The sequence below is a fragment of the Aulostomus chinensis genome, chromosome 21, assembly GCF_037954235.1.
Source record: "Aulostomus chinensis isolate RoL2024-O1b breed Wild chromosome 21, RoL_Achi_v1.0, whole genome shotgun sequence".
Lineage (NCBI taxonomy): Eukaryota > Metazoa > Chordata > Actinopteri > Syngnathiformes > Aulostomidae > Aulostomus > Aulostomus chinensis.
In genome coordinates this window covers 10630111-10647239 of record NC_141340.1, presented here as the reverse complement: position 1 = coordinate 10647239, position 17129 = coordinate 10630111, and the positions used below count along the sequence as shown (strand labels likewise).

General features: G+C 43.8%; 1 protein-coding gene across 1 annotated transcript in view; it reads right to left on the bottom strand.

Moving 5' to 3' along the window:
• Positions 1 to 4423: 4423 nt before the first annotated feature.
• The window catches only part of stau2 (staufen double-stranded RNA binding protein 2), an 84473-nt gene continuing 71767 nt past the window's right edge, over positions 4424 to 17129 (bottom strand). Inside the window, exons 14-15 of the mRNA XM_086191739.1 lie at positions 5353 to 5418; positions 4424 to 4551 (exon numbers count right to left, since the gene is read on the bottom strand). Coding sequence (XP_086047865.1) covers positions 4516 to 4551; positions 5353 to 5418 — 102 coding nt within the window. The 3' untranslated portion in view covers positions 4424 to 4515. The remainder of the gene's footprint in view (positions 4552 to 5352; positions 5419 to 17129) is intronic.

The following is a 17129-nucleotide window of genomic DNA, read 5'->3' as shown; positions in this document are numbered from 1 at the left end:
GGGGGTATTATTCTGTGAATGGACGATGTGAGTGACATGAAAGAGGATATTCCTCTTCTTCTTCTTTGGTTCTATTGTCGACACCCACCCAGTATCACTGTCCTCCTACACTGACTCAGATATGGGTGTTGGCTCAGGAGTCGCTCGCTTTTGTAAATTAATCTCGTGCTGTCGTCGCAGCAGCATCAGACGTGTGACATTTAAAAAGCGCTTATGTAAGACTCAAAAAAAAAAAAAAGGTGACAGTCAATCAATATGCATAATAATGCGGGTTTGTATTGTGTTTGCTGAGACGTCCAACCATGTGTGCTGGAACTTATTGACCTCTTGCTTCCCCATAGCAACAGAAAAAAAAAAAAAAAAGCTTGATAACCGGCTGAAGAATCACATTAAGCTGTCACGGCCTCACATGCTTGAACTGCTGAGTTGTTTGTGCCTCCGAGGTCACATCCTTGGTGCTCGGGACCTGAGACGCACTTTGTACTCTACACAGACGAGTTTAAACGCGTTTGTATATCCGGCGTGTCAAACCTTTAAGAGGCTTGGGAAAGTTGGCACATTTATATGAAGGAATTTTATTCCTTGTGTACTTGGCGCGCTTAAAAACCCTCCAGATGGTCTTGGAATCAAAAAGAACTTGCATTTGCGAAACAACGACTTATTTTTATAAGTTGACATCGCCCGAAAAAAAATCACAAATTAGTTTATCGTGCGTTACTCTCAGAATGAGAAATATTTGATTCCTCCCATAAACAAAGAAATCTTGAAGAAATGTCTTGGAATTTTGTGCAAAGCGCTCCTAAAGCACAGGGGGCAAAAAAACTGTTGCAATAGCTTACTAGTAAGTCTCTCCACATCTTGAATTAAAAAAACGGAGCCTTCTAGAAGGGGCAGATATTCACTGACACCTTTCGGACCGTGATTCCTAACGCACTTTTAAGTTGCTTGTAATCGAAACGTTAAACCAGAGCAGTCCAGTCTAATCGCTGCAATGGCAGATTACAGTATAAATCGATGTTTTTGCTCCCGGTGAGTTCCTCTCCACCCTCCGTGGCGCACGACAGAGAAGTGCTCCAGAGTTTCTCATATCAGATGCAACTATAAGCCACATCCTTATCCAGCTAATGTGAAATAAAGCTTAAGTGGTGTGGAAAGAAATGCCTCCGAGAAGGAGAACGATTAGGGTTTTGGCTTGAATGTTGCTAGAACGTCCATCAGCATCACTAGGATTCCCCTCACGCTCTCCTCCTCCTGTTGATACAGCTCTAATTAAGAGGACTTCAAGGGGGTCGATGGTACATCATTCAGATGGAAAAATCAATGAGTCCAGCATTTGCTGTTGCATGGCATGGACAAGCTCCACAGCCCCCATTGATTTTTGTTCTATTTCGGGCGGTGAGGTTCATATTGGCTGGTTAGAACGGAGCAATTTATCTTGGGTCTAACACGGTCTCAAGCTGGTGCGCCGCTGCATGAACAAGCTTCTGGAATAGAGATCTGCTGCTAATGTGTGTGAACAGCCTTGGCGCTTCTCAATGGCTAGCAGATGTAGCTGCCAGCTGAGTCCATTAGTCAGCGAGGTTGAATTAGACCGCCGCTGTCCCCTCCGCTCATTCATCTCATTAATGGGAAGAGGGAGCAGCGTGGGTTTGGGGATGGAGAGGAAGTGGGCCCACTGGAGTGCAGCACAGGTGGAGCCAGGAGGTGCATGCAGAGCAGCAGAGGAAGGGTGGTGCAACAAGTATGCAGCAGATCAACTGCTCTTGGAAACCTGATAACACGGTATGAAGCATAAAGTTCCTGTTGTTACTTGTGAGCATTATTTGATGGATTTCAGGTTTTAAGTTGCAAAACTACAAATTAAATATGGATCTAAAGTTGAAAATCTTTTCATTGTAAAATCTAAAGGGGCCACCTGTTCGATTGTGCTACTTCTGTATGACGTGATCCTCCGTCAGTACGAACGTGGAGTTAATCTGAAGTCAAACCATGAAGAGCAAGCTTTCTCTAGCGTGCTGCTCGTCAGATTAAAAGACGCCCCCCCTGCTAAGTCGCATCTTCTTTCAACGAGTGTCAAACTGTTGAGGAAAATGACTGCAGTACTTTCAAAAAGAAATCGAATCTTACATTTGTCACTTTTTTGAAAAATAATATAAATGTCTTCTTTTCATGACAAATTAGTTTACTTTGAAATACCATTGTGCTACCCTACGCACGTGTTCGTATCTGAAAACAGATATTCTTTTTTTTTTTTTTTAACATCCTGGTTGAGTTTTACAGATGTTCTTCAGCTTCACTCAGAGCCAGGCTAGCTGTCCGCCTGTGGCTAGTCTGTAAGCTAAAGCTAACCCTCCCTCGGTTGTTGTTTCTTAATGAATGACCCCCTAAATGCCAAGTTTTGATTATTTTATTTCAAACTGCCTCACTGAATGTTTGGTTTTGGAGCATTGTCAGTGCGCCACAGATTTCACCGCCACTGTTGTTACTTTTCTTTTGAACATTTCTTTTGCATAAATGCATATTTTCAATCACATCCTGAGGAAAATCTGCAACACAGAACGTGATTTTATGCCCATTGCTATTTAACAGCTACACAAAAGCTGTACTTTTGTCTCCCCTGCAGAGCCAGAAATGGTGTTCTGTTTCAAATATTAACTTTATATTTAAGCAGATGTGGTTTATCGCAATCCTGACCAATAGTTTGGTACTCAAGTACTATCTAAAGTTAACCCTTTACACACTCATTTTTCTGAGCAGCAGTTTTTTACCTTCAGATTCAACCTAGAAAACTGTCCGAACACCTTCGCGAAAGCTGCTTCCGTCTCAAACGAGAATATGGACTATTTAACAACTGGAGTATTTCAATTGATCTTTTCCAGTACTTCAAAATACACATCAAACTACGTTGATTGAAACACTGCTGGGGAGATTTTGCGGTTGTTCTTGTTCAAAAGGAGAAAGAAAGACACAGACGTTTTTTTCCACATGAACTGAGGTGTTTTTACTGCATTTCAGTAACAGAAACTGATTAGACATTGCACTCACGGAGAAGAGGAACACATCCTCGATGTCAGTGTACAAGTGAAGTGGTCTTCAGGGGGAGGGGGTCCGCACTACGCACGCAGACTCGCTCCTCTCCAAAGATGCATTTCAGAATGCAGGAATTAAAAGCACCCAGTTGATGCCTCGACGGGTCAATACAACACACACAATGGGTGTAGATGTGATCGACAAAACTGTGGTGGGGGAGGGGGAGAGAGAGAGAGAGAGAGAGAGAGAGAGAGAGAGAGAGAGAGAGAGAGAGAGAGAGAGAGAGAGGAGGAGGAGAGGGGGTGGGTGGGTGGGTCGGGGTGGGGGGAGTCTTCTGACACAAAATCACTAGAATGGAGAGGAACAAATCAGAACTCTCTTTACTGGCATTCAAGAAAATACTAGCCGCTGTTAAATGCCTTTTTGTTGGTCACTCCAGTGATGCTCTGCCAGTGTGGAGGGAGGGAGGAAGGAAAGGAGGGGAGGGAGGGAGGGGGGGGCATGTTAAAAAGGGGACAGGTAGACCCTTCAGGAAGTCTAAACCTTCACTCCTGAGGGGGTCACACGTCTATTGATTACTGCTAACACCAGTTTTGTCCTTTTTGTCCACATGAAAAAAAAGTTTTCTGTGTTATTTTTCGGAATATGATACTCTTGCAAGTCATACACATCCATATAGATAGATGAACTCTTTTTTTGTCAGCATACAAGGTAAGCTGGGTGACTATATATGAAGACAACAACTAGAACTTTCACAGCACTGGCATTGGTTAATTTTAAATACAGTACTCAAGCATTGTTAGAATAACAAAATAAAATAAAAAGAAACAAAAACAGAATACCCCCGGAGGAAAAAAAAATTTAAAAAAGCTACTGTACGCAAGTAGGTTTTCTCTCCTAAAATGTTTCTTTTGTATTTCAATGGCATGATGTACATATTTGTTTTAACCATACCAACAGACATTTATCCAAAGGGAAAATTGTCTATGCAGTGTATCACTTTGGATTTCCCTTGATTTCATACAGTACCATGCATCTCGAATTTTTTTCTTTCTTTCTTACTTTTCTTTTTTTTTTTCCCCCCACAAGAAATTTCGACTGAAATCATCAATGAACGTGTTGAGATAGCGTTGTCTTCACATAGACTCAGGAAAATGGTGTTTGTAGTCGGTCATTTCTCGGTGCACATCCACCCTATTGCATGTTGACAGGTTTTGCAGGATACAGTGGCGATCGTGTGGTGGTGGTGGTGGTGGTGGTGGTTAGGGTGGGTGGGTGGGTGGGTGTAGGTGTAGGGGTGGGGGGTTGGGGTAAAGAGTGTGGGGTTTTGGGGACACCGAGGGGGATCAGGGTGAATGTCGGAGGAGGGAGAGGAGGGTTTTTTTTTGGGGGTGGGGTGGGGTGGGGTGGGGTGGGGTTGTCAGCTCCTAGACGACAGCCTTTGAATCCGTGCAGACCTGAGTGGTGGTGCCTGAGTTAGTCTGTTTAATGTCCGTCCTCCCTCCCGCATGCTTCGGTGCTCTGTAACGACAAATAGAGCAGCATTACGGGTCGATCTAGGTCAAGGATTCAATAAATAATACTCCACCTCCCCACCCTGAAAAAAAGCGATTTTTCTAAACATTCTCAAGTCCTTGCCCTCCATCTGTATCACAATAACTGATGGGCTGCGGCTCCTGTTCTGCTGCTTCTATCAGGAAGGAATAGGAAGACGTCGGAGGGCGCGAGGGAAGTAAAGATGACAGATTTACACACACACAAAAAAGCACTTTCACTGTGATCACTGGAAACCTGGTGACCAAGAATGTGACGGGGTGAGCCGAGCAACGACATGAGTGATTAACTGCGCAGGTGAAAGTGTAATTGCAGCCATACCCTCCAACCCCCCCCACCCCCACCCCTCCTCCTCTGATGGTGACGTAAATTAAACTGTGCGGTTTTTGTCTTTGTTCCTTTCCTCTTTCTTAACACCCCCCCCCCCCCCCCAACCAGGACACACCTACTATGAAAATACTCCAGAAAGGCTGGACAGAGATTTCCTTCTGTTCTTCCTTCCTCATGGTGGTGGAGGAACCAGGGAAAAGCCCTCGAAGCTGATAGCCGTCATGCAAAGTATGGAAATGTAAATACACACGCCTACTGATGATGTCCTACAGAGGAAAAAGGTCCAGCGGAAATTTTGGGATGTGTGTGGGTGTGCTGAGGATTTGTATCAAATCAGATTGGCACACACACACATCTGGCTCCCCACTATCTACCCTTATTGGTAAAACATTCCGACGATAAGTGTGTGAGCCTGGCATGATGGGCGTCCTGCCGTACCTTGATGGGGCCCTCCACCGGGTCCAGACCCTGCTCCGACAGCTGTTTCAAGGCACTTAGAGCAGCCTGAGAAGAGAGAGAACAACAGATGGTCGAGTGAGGGAGTGAGCGAGTAAAGCGGGGAGGGAGGAAGACACAGATTGAGTGGGAGGAGAGTGAGTGTCACCCTTCAGCTGCTTTTCAAATAACACTTACTCTGGGAAACATGATGCCAGCAGGACACTTTCCCTTCACTCTCTTGTTGTCTTTGGCTCCTCTCCGCTGACTGTTTATCTAGCGTTATTGGGTTAACATTTCCACTTTATGTTTTAGCGGCTCAACATTTTCCCTACACTAATGTGAGTGAGTGACGTGTGTTTTCTTGAGGAGCGCAGCTAAACAAACACCTAGAAATCATAACGGTGATAATCATCTGTGTAGCCCAGAAGCAACACGAGATAATTGTCCTGTGGGGGGATGTTGTCAATGCAGAATCTCTCAGCTTAGGGAAGCAAAATTAGGTTCGATTTTCTTTGCCTGCCTCAACCGCTTCAAATAACTCCATCTTACACCTGAGTTGTACTCTGTGATGCATAACGTGACAATAGCAACAGTCGTAGCGGTCAATAGTGAATCAGAATGGGAACGCTGGCCACCTTCGTTAAACAGTTTTGAAACAGGTCAATTTTCACGTCTCATCTTTCGACGACGTGTTTCCAAATGGCTTTGGCAACGGCTTCATTTGTGCAGCAGTGTGTGCTGAACTGTCTGAGCTAATGTGGCTGCTTGTAAAAAAAAGAAAAAGGCCGGTACACACCAATGAGGTAACGTGTCTGTTGTGTTTGGGCTGTTTAGTTTCATTTCATGAACGTACACAAGGCAGCATAAATAAATTATTGGTTGGATCAAAAGTGTCACGACAGAATTTCCTGCCAGCCGTTAAAGGCTCCCGATGTTATGAGAGGGATCAGCCTGCTATCAGAATATATATGCAACGTGTGGGGAGGGGATTATTGGAGATGAACGGATTTAAGTTTATTTGAAACTGCATGATGAAGACAAACAAAGGAGTTTCAGTGAAATATAAGTACATATCTGCAGTGAGGCTGACGCTAGCTTCAAAGTTGTGATCTACTTCTTGTGCTTTTAATTGAACCAATGAACTTAATTGAACCGCTGTAACGAAAAAAGTGCCAAGATGAACCGGTCGATGTGACGTTAGCCGGGTTCAGTCCAGATGTGTTCGCCATCGTTGTCTTTTCTCTTTGTTCCCATCCCTCAGTGGTCGATGTGATGTTATCCGGGTTCAGTCCAGATGTGTTCGCCATCGTTGTCTTTTCTCTCTCTTCCCATCCCTTCATATGGGGGGGGGGGGGGGGGGGGGGGGAGAGATATATCTCCCAGATGAGTTGACACCACTGGGTCTGCCTGTGCATGGCCGAGCACATTTAACATCTCTCCCCCTCATCCCTCCATACCGACCATCGCTGTGAAGAATGGACTGTGTGTGCATGCACATGTGAGACCACTGATCCAGATATTAACTATTTATATGGTGCCAAATCAGCCAGACGTGGTCAGTCGCCCTCCATCTCCATCCAGCTGATATCGTTTTGAAAATACCAGAAAATATTTTCTTGGATTCGGTGAAGAGAGTCATGGCGAGCATGAACGGCCAGAGGTGGCGATTCAGTGGATACAAACACCAGAGTACTAAGAACCGAATCTGTATAAAGGATTAAATTGTCCAACACAGTTCTCTGTTTACAACTGTTTAGAGATTGAGGGTGGCACTGTTTTCAAATGTCATAATAGAAGCCTTGGAAACATCTCATTAAAATTTATGTCTTGAAACACTAAAAAGGTTACAGCAGGTGGATCACATTAGCTCATTGTGATTTCAACACAGAAATGAGTTTCTTTCAGCGCATGTAATAACACTTTTATGCCAAAGTAAAATGTGGGCAAATATCCGGCAAACAAAATGGAATGTATAGTTTTATTGAAATGCAAACTGCTGTTAGGGGACAAACGTAGATTTGCATTGTTCTTAAAACCCTGTCGTATCTCCTGATAATGGAGCGAAAACACAAGTTCAGTGAACATGTGTGTTGCTGGGTTGCACTATTAACATCTGACTCAATAACAGATAGGGTGGGAAGTGAGAATATGAGCTGGCCAGCATAGCACCGTGCAGGGAAACACCTTATTTTATCACCTTTCAGCCTTCAGAGTACACAACATGTTCTCAGACACGACCTACATCTGCTGCGGGTTGTTCGATGTTCTCTTCAAAGGTTGTGTGCTTTGTTAAGATGGTTGAATTCAAATCAAGGTGTTTCAATTAAATCTTTTCTCAGTTCCTTATTAAAAAAACTAACAAAAAAAACAAAACAATCAAAAATATCATTTTATCTTGGTAGTTTTCAACTCTTGACCCGACATCTCCAGAAATATGAAGCCCACCAACGTCAATCCAAGCTAGATTCTTTGTACTTCTATCAACTATGTGGTGCTGACAAATGAACCCTCCTCCGCTTCAACTGGGAGACATTTTTCGGAGCTTCTCAGACACTTTATTTCAGTTTCTGTACTCCGAGAGGAAACACCGATCAGGCTATAATCCTTAGAAAATAGAAATTCGCCTGCAAGCTGTATCCATGTGTCTCTATGGAATGCAATATGCAGGGGAGGACAATGCAACTATTATCTATGAGCTTGCGTCAAAATCACTTTCAAAGCGTTTAACCTCATATTATGAGAAACATAAACCAGGAATCATAATTTATTACTGACAGGTGCAAGGGTCAAAATCTGGTTTGTATCCATCAAACTGACGAAAAGATCTCTGATGCTTACAGGTACTGACAAATCTGCGACAATATAGAGGGACGGGTTTGAAAAATGGAAGCTGTTGGATTTTTACTTAAGACCTCTCTCAAGAGACTCAGAAATCAACTGAAATCCCTGCAAGTCTCCAGCAGACAATTTATGTGGCATGGTTTTTTTTTTTGCTCTCTCGCTGAATATCTGACAGATTTGAGCTTGCAAGCTGAGATTTAAGGTGACAACCCTGCAGAACATGACAGCTAAAGTCATATTTTCCCAATTACAACATAAATCCTATCAAGGGACTCTAGATGCTTTTTGTATATGCGGTTTCCTGTCATTTCACCAGTTTGTCCACAACTGAAGTGAGTGAATAAGATAAGGATAAAGCCTAATGTAGCCTGATTAATCAAGGGCATTGATGAGCACAACACCTGATAAACAGCAGGGAACAATAAATTGCTCATGTATCTAGTGGGCAATAAATTGTAATCACAACCAACTTCCCCATAATTACCTCTTGTTTGTTGTATTTATTCAATTGGTTTGGGACCCTTTCTCTCCCTGAGTAAATAGCTGGAGCCCATCTGTTGAAGGGGGGGGGGGTGACTGGAGATAAACAGCCATAAATCAGAGGGGTGATGGTGGCAGCGCTGCTGATATACGACAGGCAGGCGTAAGGGCTAAAGCTTTGGCCCGGCTGATCTGCAGAGGACACTGGCGAGGACAAACACTGAGACTATCTGTGGGAATGGCAGCAAGTGAAATCATTATTTTTCTAATGAGATAAGTCACCCATCATTAGAGGCAGCCGCTGAACTAATGCATCAACACCAGAGGAGTGTGTTTAGTCTGAGGCTGGGAAATGCAAAGTGAGGCATTCCATCTCTGTCATAGAATCAAGAGTAAAAAGTGGAGTGCGAGTGCGGATTGGAAAGCAATATGCAGATGACAGTCAGCATTTCTTCAATAATTCAATTTGGTGGCTGTCCCTCAAGCATCACTGTCTGTACAAAAACTTGAATATGAGTTGATTTACTTTATGAGACCACAGCGTTCAAACCAGAGGTGTCAAACAAAACAAGACAGGGCAGCTGAGGAGGAGGCTAAACAATTATTTTCTCTGCAACACAGAGCAAGAATGAAACTGTATTCTTGGAAGAACAACTTGTGCGAGGATATAGTAAAGCTTTAAACTGATGGATGTATGTCCTTGATTTTAACTTCTCGCAGGTACCTCAGGCATCACACCCACGTCAATGCTGCCCTTTTGGATTTTCAACAGGACAAATCCCTCTCATCGCTCCCTCCTCACCTATCCTCTTTCCTCACCCCAACTTTAGATAACAAACCACCACTTACCATCATTCCAACACTGGAAACCAACCTGAAGCACCCCTGCGGCGACTTCACACATCGACACATTTATCTATCTATCTAGCTGTCCCTAGTTCAAAGGCTTGGACAATTACCGCCTGAATAGGACGGCGTCTGAGGAAGATCCGCGGCCATGGCCGAGCTCCTGATGTGGAGTGACAAGGGCGGCTCATTTTTCTGGGCCTGCAGCGCCCTTAATGGCTTCCCCAACAGAGGCTTTGCTTCCATCAACGGCTTAGCCAAACAAAAAGCCAGTCTCCCAGGAGTCCATGGCATCGGCTTGATGGATCTGATGGATTGTTGGATCACATTGACCCAGACAAATCAGACCCCTGTGTCAGCTCTCGCTGTTGGACAGATGGGATCTAGTGAGACAATACGGACATTTTGAGGAATGATGGAGAAAAGTTGTTAAAAGGACAGAAGGAAAAGAGAGTAAGTTTAAAAGAGGACAGAAGAGGAGAAATGTTTGGTGGGAAAGAACTGCAAGGTTGGGAGCCTCTATCTGCATTTCTTGGCCGTCTGAAGCCATCAAAGACACCAGGGAGGTCATAATGAGGAGGAGAAGACCACCAACACATTATTCAGTCTCACATACTTGCATCTCTTTGTCTCCTCCTATTCGGACTCAAGAAATATTTGTCTAGTTGGCCTGTTCTCTTGGCTTATCGGGTCCTGCCAACGCTGTGCTGTCTGTGCTTTCATCTGAGAGCTGACACCAGCTCCAGATTTAACCCCATGACCCAGTCTTAGAATACAGTGTTGCATTTCCCTCTTCCCCAAGATGATTCAAATTCAAAGGCCTGTCTCCATTTCGGCTGGATAAATGAGCATCAGTAGCAGGATCCCCCTGTGCTTTGATCCAGCACCATCATCTACGTCATGCGTTTGGACATCCACATCATTACAGAGAGAAAGAGAAGCATCAGAGAAGGACCACCAGGTTCATTCCTTACACTGATTCTTCTTGAAATACCTGAACCATTCTGCATGTGCACTGAGGAGGCATTTGTGTCAGGAGCTTCTGTGGTCAGATTTGTGTAACTTTATTAAAGCTTGATGTTGTATTATTTGCAAATCTATTAATAAAGAGAGCCTTGAGACAACAATGGGTTGAATGGCCTGTGAATCCAACTGTTGGCCTTTGTAACAGTCGCAATAAATTCTCTTACAAAGAGGGTTGAGTGATATCCAAATTTTTAACCCTTTAAACAATCCTTAAATATCACTGCAATATGGTACACATACAAACTGTCTGAAGTCCAATTTGTTGTAATGCTCAGAATCTTGTGATAAAAAAAAGAAGAAAACCACGAGCAGACAAAATCACATGACAAACAGAAGCCAATGTAACCCCACAGACTGATAAGATTCTGGCAAAAACACTATTATTAACACTATTATTTCGGCAATGGTCAGTAAAATATTTAGTCCAAAACATCTTGTTACATCCATAAACACAAACGGACCGCTGTCACTTCACTTCAATTTAGCTGGCCAGCATGTAATAAAAATAGAGGCACTTCATTTGAGCCTAAAGGAGCTTCCATGTCACGTGCACTGCCTATAATAGTAAATGAGAGTTGGCAGTGCGTGTACCTCGCTTCTAACCCGACTGTGCTGATGACTAACACTTTAACATCCTGAAAATGATCAGGCTATCGCACTGAGCCCTCGACAAGCAGAATTTGTTTAGGATGTTAATGAAACAGACATGTATTTAAACACCCCGGTATAGAGTATTACCAACACTACTTTAAAAGAACATGCTTGCAGTCTGATGTGACAACTATAATGAGTTTGATTAATGCCAGAGAGACAGTTTTGATTACGCAGAGCTGCTATGAAGTGGGAGGACTCCCAACATGAAGGGGATGCACGATGACTTCTGATGAGGGTGATCTAAGGCATGTCCCACCAGACTAAACAATGACCAGAGTGGATTTCAGACAGGGCGTTTTACAGGCAGCAGGCTGGAGCTGGCAAGTTGGAAAATGAGTGCCTTGTTGTCTGAGATGTTCAAAAGGTGGATATATTGTTCTGCAGAGGGCTTGTCCTGTTTTCAAAAGGCCACATAAAACCTTGATCGTGTTCCTCTCTTTTGCGCTCATTCCCAAAAGTACAAAGAAATATGAGCTAGCAGGGTGGAGAAAGTCACCTCTCTGCCTGTATTAACCCTGCTGCCACCAGCAAGCTATCTTGTCACATTCTCTGATGTTCATTAGCTTCTTTTTAATCTTATCTGTTGTAGATTTGATTCGTTTTTTTTCCCCCCTCCTGTCATCTACACTCGAGCTTCCTCTCATCCCTTGGCTTTCATTTCCTCTAAATTCTTTTCCTTCGCTGCTACCCACATTAAAACCCTGGACAGGGATCATAGGAACATTCCCGGACAGCTCATGGAGAACACCTGTGTGTGTATGAGTGCTGGCAGTGTATGCATCCATTTGTTAATGCTGTGTGATATGTACATGGATTTTTGAGTAACAACAGTGAAAAATGTATTCGGAGCTGCTCAAGAAATCTCTTCCTCACTCTCGCTCCAGATTTCACATCCTCTTCCACATCAGAGGCATTGATAAAAGAGGCAGTGTGTGCCGTAGCCTGACATGACGTTAATTCCTCTGAAGTAGCCCTTCATATGCGCCGCTTCACTTCTTGTGCAACAGTGGATTAACTATGGCTCTTGTCCAGCTGAATAAACTTCTCAATGAGGAAATGTGTTTGATTTCTGCATACATCTCAGGTATGTGTGGATGCTGCCACATTACGGTGAGCAGGAATCCTAAGGGGGATGGTGTGTGTATTTTCATGTGTGTGTGTCTCTGGCCAGAGATGAGTGCTGAAGGCTGGCTGATCTAAGTTAGTGTGTTCGTGAGGCTCCCCAGGGGAGCGAGCCTTTGCTGACATGGGAAGCCATAAATAAGGGCCCGGGGCGCAGCGCCATGTCATGCGTCATTTGGGCTGGAGAGGCCTGCTTTATCCCCTCCCATCACTGAGCTGCTGAGCATGGCACCTCCTAGGGCGTAATTCAAAACATATGGGCAAAGGCTGAGGAGCAGAAGCACACCAGCATACCATACTCTTGCCTCGTCAGCAAAGCATCTTGGAGGAAACAGATACAACTGAAGACAGCATCTATGATAACACAGGAGTGACAGAATGACACCGTTTTAAGGAATACTGATATAATCTCTCGCCTTGGTTTGGGATGATGATGAAGTCCCATCCAGGTAAAAAGTGTCTGTGATACAATCAAATCAGGTGCTGAACCCAAAGAAGCAACTTAGGAGCAAGAAGGTCCACACACTGTAACTTCCTTTTCAAAGGTTTAATCAGACACCCGTGGTAGTGATGCTTCACACTCTTGCTCTACATGATGTTACAAAAACTCCATTCACTGTGTAAGCCAAAATATGACTGGACTTAGCCCAGCTGAACTTTTTCCAAATCACGACTAGAGTTACCTTGATAACGGGATTGGGAATCAGTTTAGTCAGACAAGTATATGCTTCAATCTGCCACAAATTGGCCTTAGTGTTCTGTGCGTGTTCCTGCTGCAGTAACGTCCTGCTGCAGTATTTAATCTGCAGCTGAACACCACACAGTTAAAGGAAGTAACATCAGGTTGGGTGCTAGGGTGAAAATGTTACATTTCTGGATAAACAAGAACACAAACTTTATGTGGTCTCAGCTAAGAAGTACATCCCCAAAATTTCATGGATGACTGTCTTTAAATTCAAGTCTGCTGCCTGCCAACTAAATCTATGATGCAAAGGGGGAACCAGAAGAAAGTGTGATTGCTAACAGCTGCAGGGAGGCATACTGCTACCTATCGTTCGGGAGGCAGATGATGTCGTGTTGAGGTAAATCCCTTTCTTTTCTTTTATGTATCAAGAAGGAAACCTCTAACTAATGATACAAAGCATTCATATCCGGGGGCTCCACAGGTTCCATGAAATGACTAGATGACGCATTCTTTGAAAGTATGACACTTGCTCTTTTTCATCAAGAATGGAGCTGATGACACACTTTCATTGAGAAAGAAATCTACCACCCCCAGGAAGTTAGGCAGGGGAGCCTATGTCCACTCTCACTATTACTAACTTGCTCCACAGTTGCGGATGAATCAGTGGTTAAATAAAGCATGAGATAAGATACAGGGCATAAAGAATGCATTAGTAAGGGGGCTTCTGCCTTTAAAGTTATTGGGTGAGTGGAGAAAAGAGCCTAAAGGCCAATGACTCACCAACATGACCACTGACTAAGCTGGATACAAACATTTTTACGCCATCAAACACATCCTACCTTATACAGCTTGAGAGATAATAAAACCAAAAATAAAGTAGCTTCTTACTAGCTTAGTCATCGGGATAGATGATACGTTTGAAATATGAGGAAGTCAAGAGGATAATCAAGAGTCAGACTGTGGAATCACTTCCTGGAAAAATAGATAAGTCATGGTGGAAGATTTGAGAAACAGCTCCCACTTTCCTTCATGGTTGCTTTTCATCCCCGGAGACACCAGAGCAGTGTTATGTCACGCTCATGTCCACCTGCAGAGATCTACCTGTCTATGCCAGAGGGAGAAGCCTCTATAAGCCTCAACAATTAGACTCAAATTGCCCCGGGAAGGTACAAAAAGCTGTGGGAAGAAAAGCCTGCCTTCAGACACTCGTTCTCTTATCAGCGCAACGATACTGATCAGTCCCCAGGGGTGCTCCACTTCTACTTTTGCTGCTCTTCTTTGCCCCTAATCTCTCTCTCTTTCCCTCATTTTTCTTTGTGTCCGACACTATTTTCTTAAAAAATCTGTCACTGTGCTTTCTCTTTGTCCAAAAGTCGGAATGACTAATTCAGCCTGTTTACTTGATGAAGTGCACAGCCAAGTTAAAGTGGGAAGTGGTACAAACACTGATTGGGCGGGGATGTGAACGTTTGCCACCGTTGCCTGGCTGCTTTAAAAAAAAAAAAAAAAAACAGAGGAAGAGACCTGTTCTATGCACAACATAGAGGTATGGCAAGTCCACTCTAGAGGTGTGATTCCATTTGCATAGATAACAAACTTGGGAAAGACTGGAGGGGGCTGTATCGATTGCTAGTGAGGATATCTACCTTGGTGTTATCAGCCCTTCCTCTAAAATTAGAATCCAATTATGGCTTCATATTCGGATAGATGAAAGAAAGCCAAAATACAATTAGAAATGGTCTGAACAAATGCTGAGTTTGATCCAATGAGTCATCAGAGCAGTTGAAAGGCCCTACAAAAAAAGAGGGAGAGAAAAAAAGAGGTGACAAGATTTATGGACGAGACTTAAAAGTGTGGAAAAAGAGAGTGGACTGAAGGATATGAGAACTCATGACAGGAAGCTGAGGTGCTAATTGTCTTACTGTGACAGGCGCCAGCTGCATGCAATAATACCAAGCCCACCATTAAAACAGTTTTTATATTTTCATGTCAGAGACTGTGTAGAAGAGAGTGGATGTCTGGCGGACGAGGACATCCGGTAACAAGAGAGGACGTGCGGTCAGACAGCGTTTTACACCTTCTTCCTCTCATCTCTTCCTGAAGCTCCCTCTTCTGTGTTTACTTTTAATCACCTCATACACACAAGGGACGTGACTGTAAAACCTGTTGCTGTGTTTTATAATTTGCTATGGATCTTCGCAAGACCTACGACTGTTTCTCATTACCCTGTGTGCTCACTGGGCCTATAGGATGTAGATTTCATCTTATACCTAAAAATCCCAAGAAATACTGAGAGGGCCCAACTCACTGTGTGACAGGGGTCGATTGAGACCCGTTGTGCCTAAGGGAGCCCCTGAACTGTTATGAAAACCCTTCCATGTTCCTATGGCAACTGGCAGTGTGTGCTGCAGAGACAGATCAAGTATAAAGCATGTTTACTGAAAACAATGAATTCCAGTATGCTTATATCAAGAGGCAGGCTTTGCCGGGTAAAACTCCTCCAACCTGCCTGGGTTCTGACGAATAGGTCCAGGGGCCACGCTAACTAGCCAAAGATGGGACGCGATGGGGAGAAATTGAATGTAATGCATACTGAAAACATATGTCTTTCTTAAAATGTTCGCATTATGCCATTACCATGTTGGTTTAATGTGAGCAGGGCTGTCACAAAATGTTCATAAACAAGAGGAAAAATCAAAAGCGATGTTATGGATTCAGTGTGCGAGCAGCGGCGTGAGCCAAGGTTTGACGCAGAGCGGCTGACGTGATGAGCAAACATAGATTGACGTAAGCGTGATGGGCCTCACATTCGGAATAAAAACAGAATGACATGATCGTCTCTAAAGCTGGATATAAAAGGTAATCCAAAAAAAAGTCATGTGTGCCAACCATTTTTAACATCACATTTCTCCAGAATATCATGGACTAGACCAAAAAAAAAGAGGAGGCTCAGATCAAACCAGTGGAAGCGTTTCTAGGAATGAATTAGCTTTTCATGAAGTAGTTAAATAAATGCAGCGTGCTCAACCATCTCAAGTGCATCACGGCTGTCGTTTTTTTCTGCAAGGAGCAGCAGCTGTAACCCAATTTCAGTCAGTGATGCTGTGAGTGTGAATGAGTATTTAATCCTCTGTGGGCAAGTTTTTACAAGCCACCTCACACATTTTTTACAGCATGGCAAACAGACAGTAAACACCAGGAAGGCGCTGCGCTTTAACACGTGATTAAGACACAGCTAATTAGATTGCACTCAGTAAAACGGAGGAGCGGTCGTAAAAGACGGCCTGAGAGAGAGAGAGAGAGAGAGAGAGTGAGAGTGAGAGAGAAAGAGATCAGGTACAACCAGGACACTTTTAAGTCTACCCCAGGCTGCTGACAAATGACTAAGCTTGGGTTTCTCATTTCTGCTGGTGGAAATGCAAATAGCAGACTTTCTACGATAAAAAAGAAAGCACCCCCCATGTCCTCCATCCATCCCTCCATTCTTCTCCTCCCTCTCCTCCTATGCAGTGGTTGGTCCCATGAAACAGGGGTCAGGGTACTAATGGAGGACCTCATAGCCTCTTGTGTGCCTCTGGAAATACCCCCCCCCCCCCAACTCCATGCTCTCTTATAAATCAAGCAGGCTTCATTGAGAGTGGCAGAGTCCTCTGATGTCCCAGCCATGTCTCATTTCAAAGTCCTGCTGAAGGCTCACACGGTTCCACATTTACTCGCTGGGCACAGGGGAGGTATGTTGGTGTAGGGGGTGAGCGGGAGACAGCGAAACAGAGAGTGAAGGAAAGAGTTTAGTAGAGGAAAATTAGGAATAAAGACAATGTCCCAGGGGAGAAGGGGGCCTCTACAACAAATGTTTATTTAGTAACTATGCTGCATTAGACCTCTCACTTGAAAGCATTTACAATAAATCACATAATTTTTGGGAAAGTCATTACACCATCACACTACAACGATGTGTGCTCGCACAGATAAAATTCCTTCCTCCGCTGCACACATATGCATCTATAGAAGTGCAATCAAAACATAATTTCCCTCTCTTAATGCTAAATTGAGGTGTGCGCTCTATGAAAGGGTAAGTGATCGTTGAGATAATGACATTATGTGGTTTCCGTTGCATTCAAAA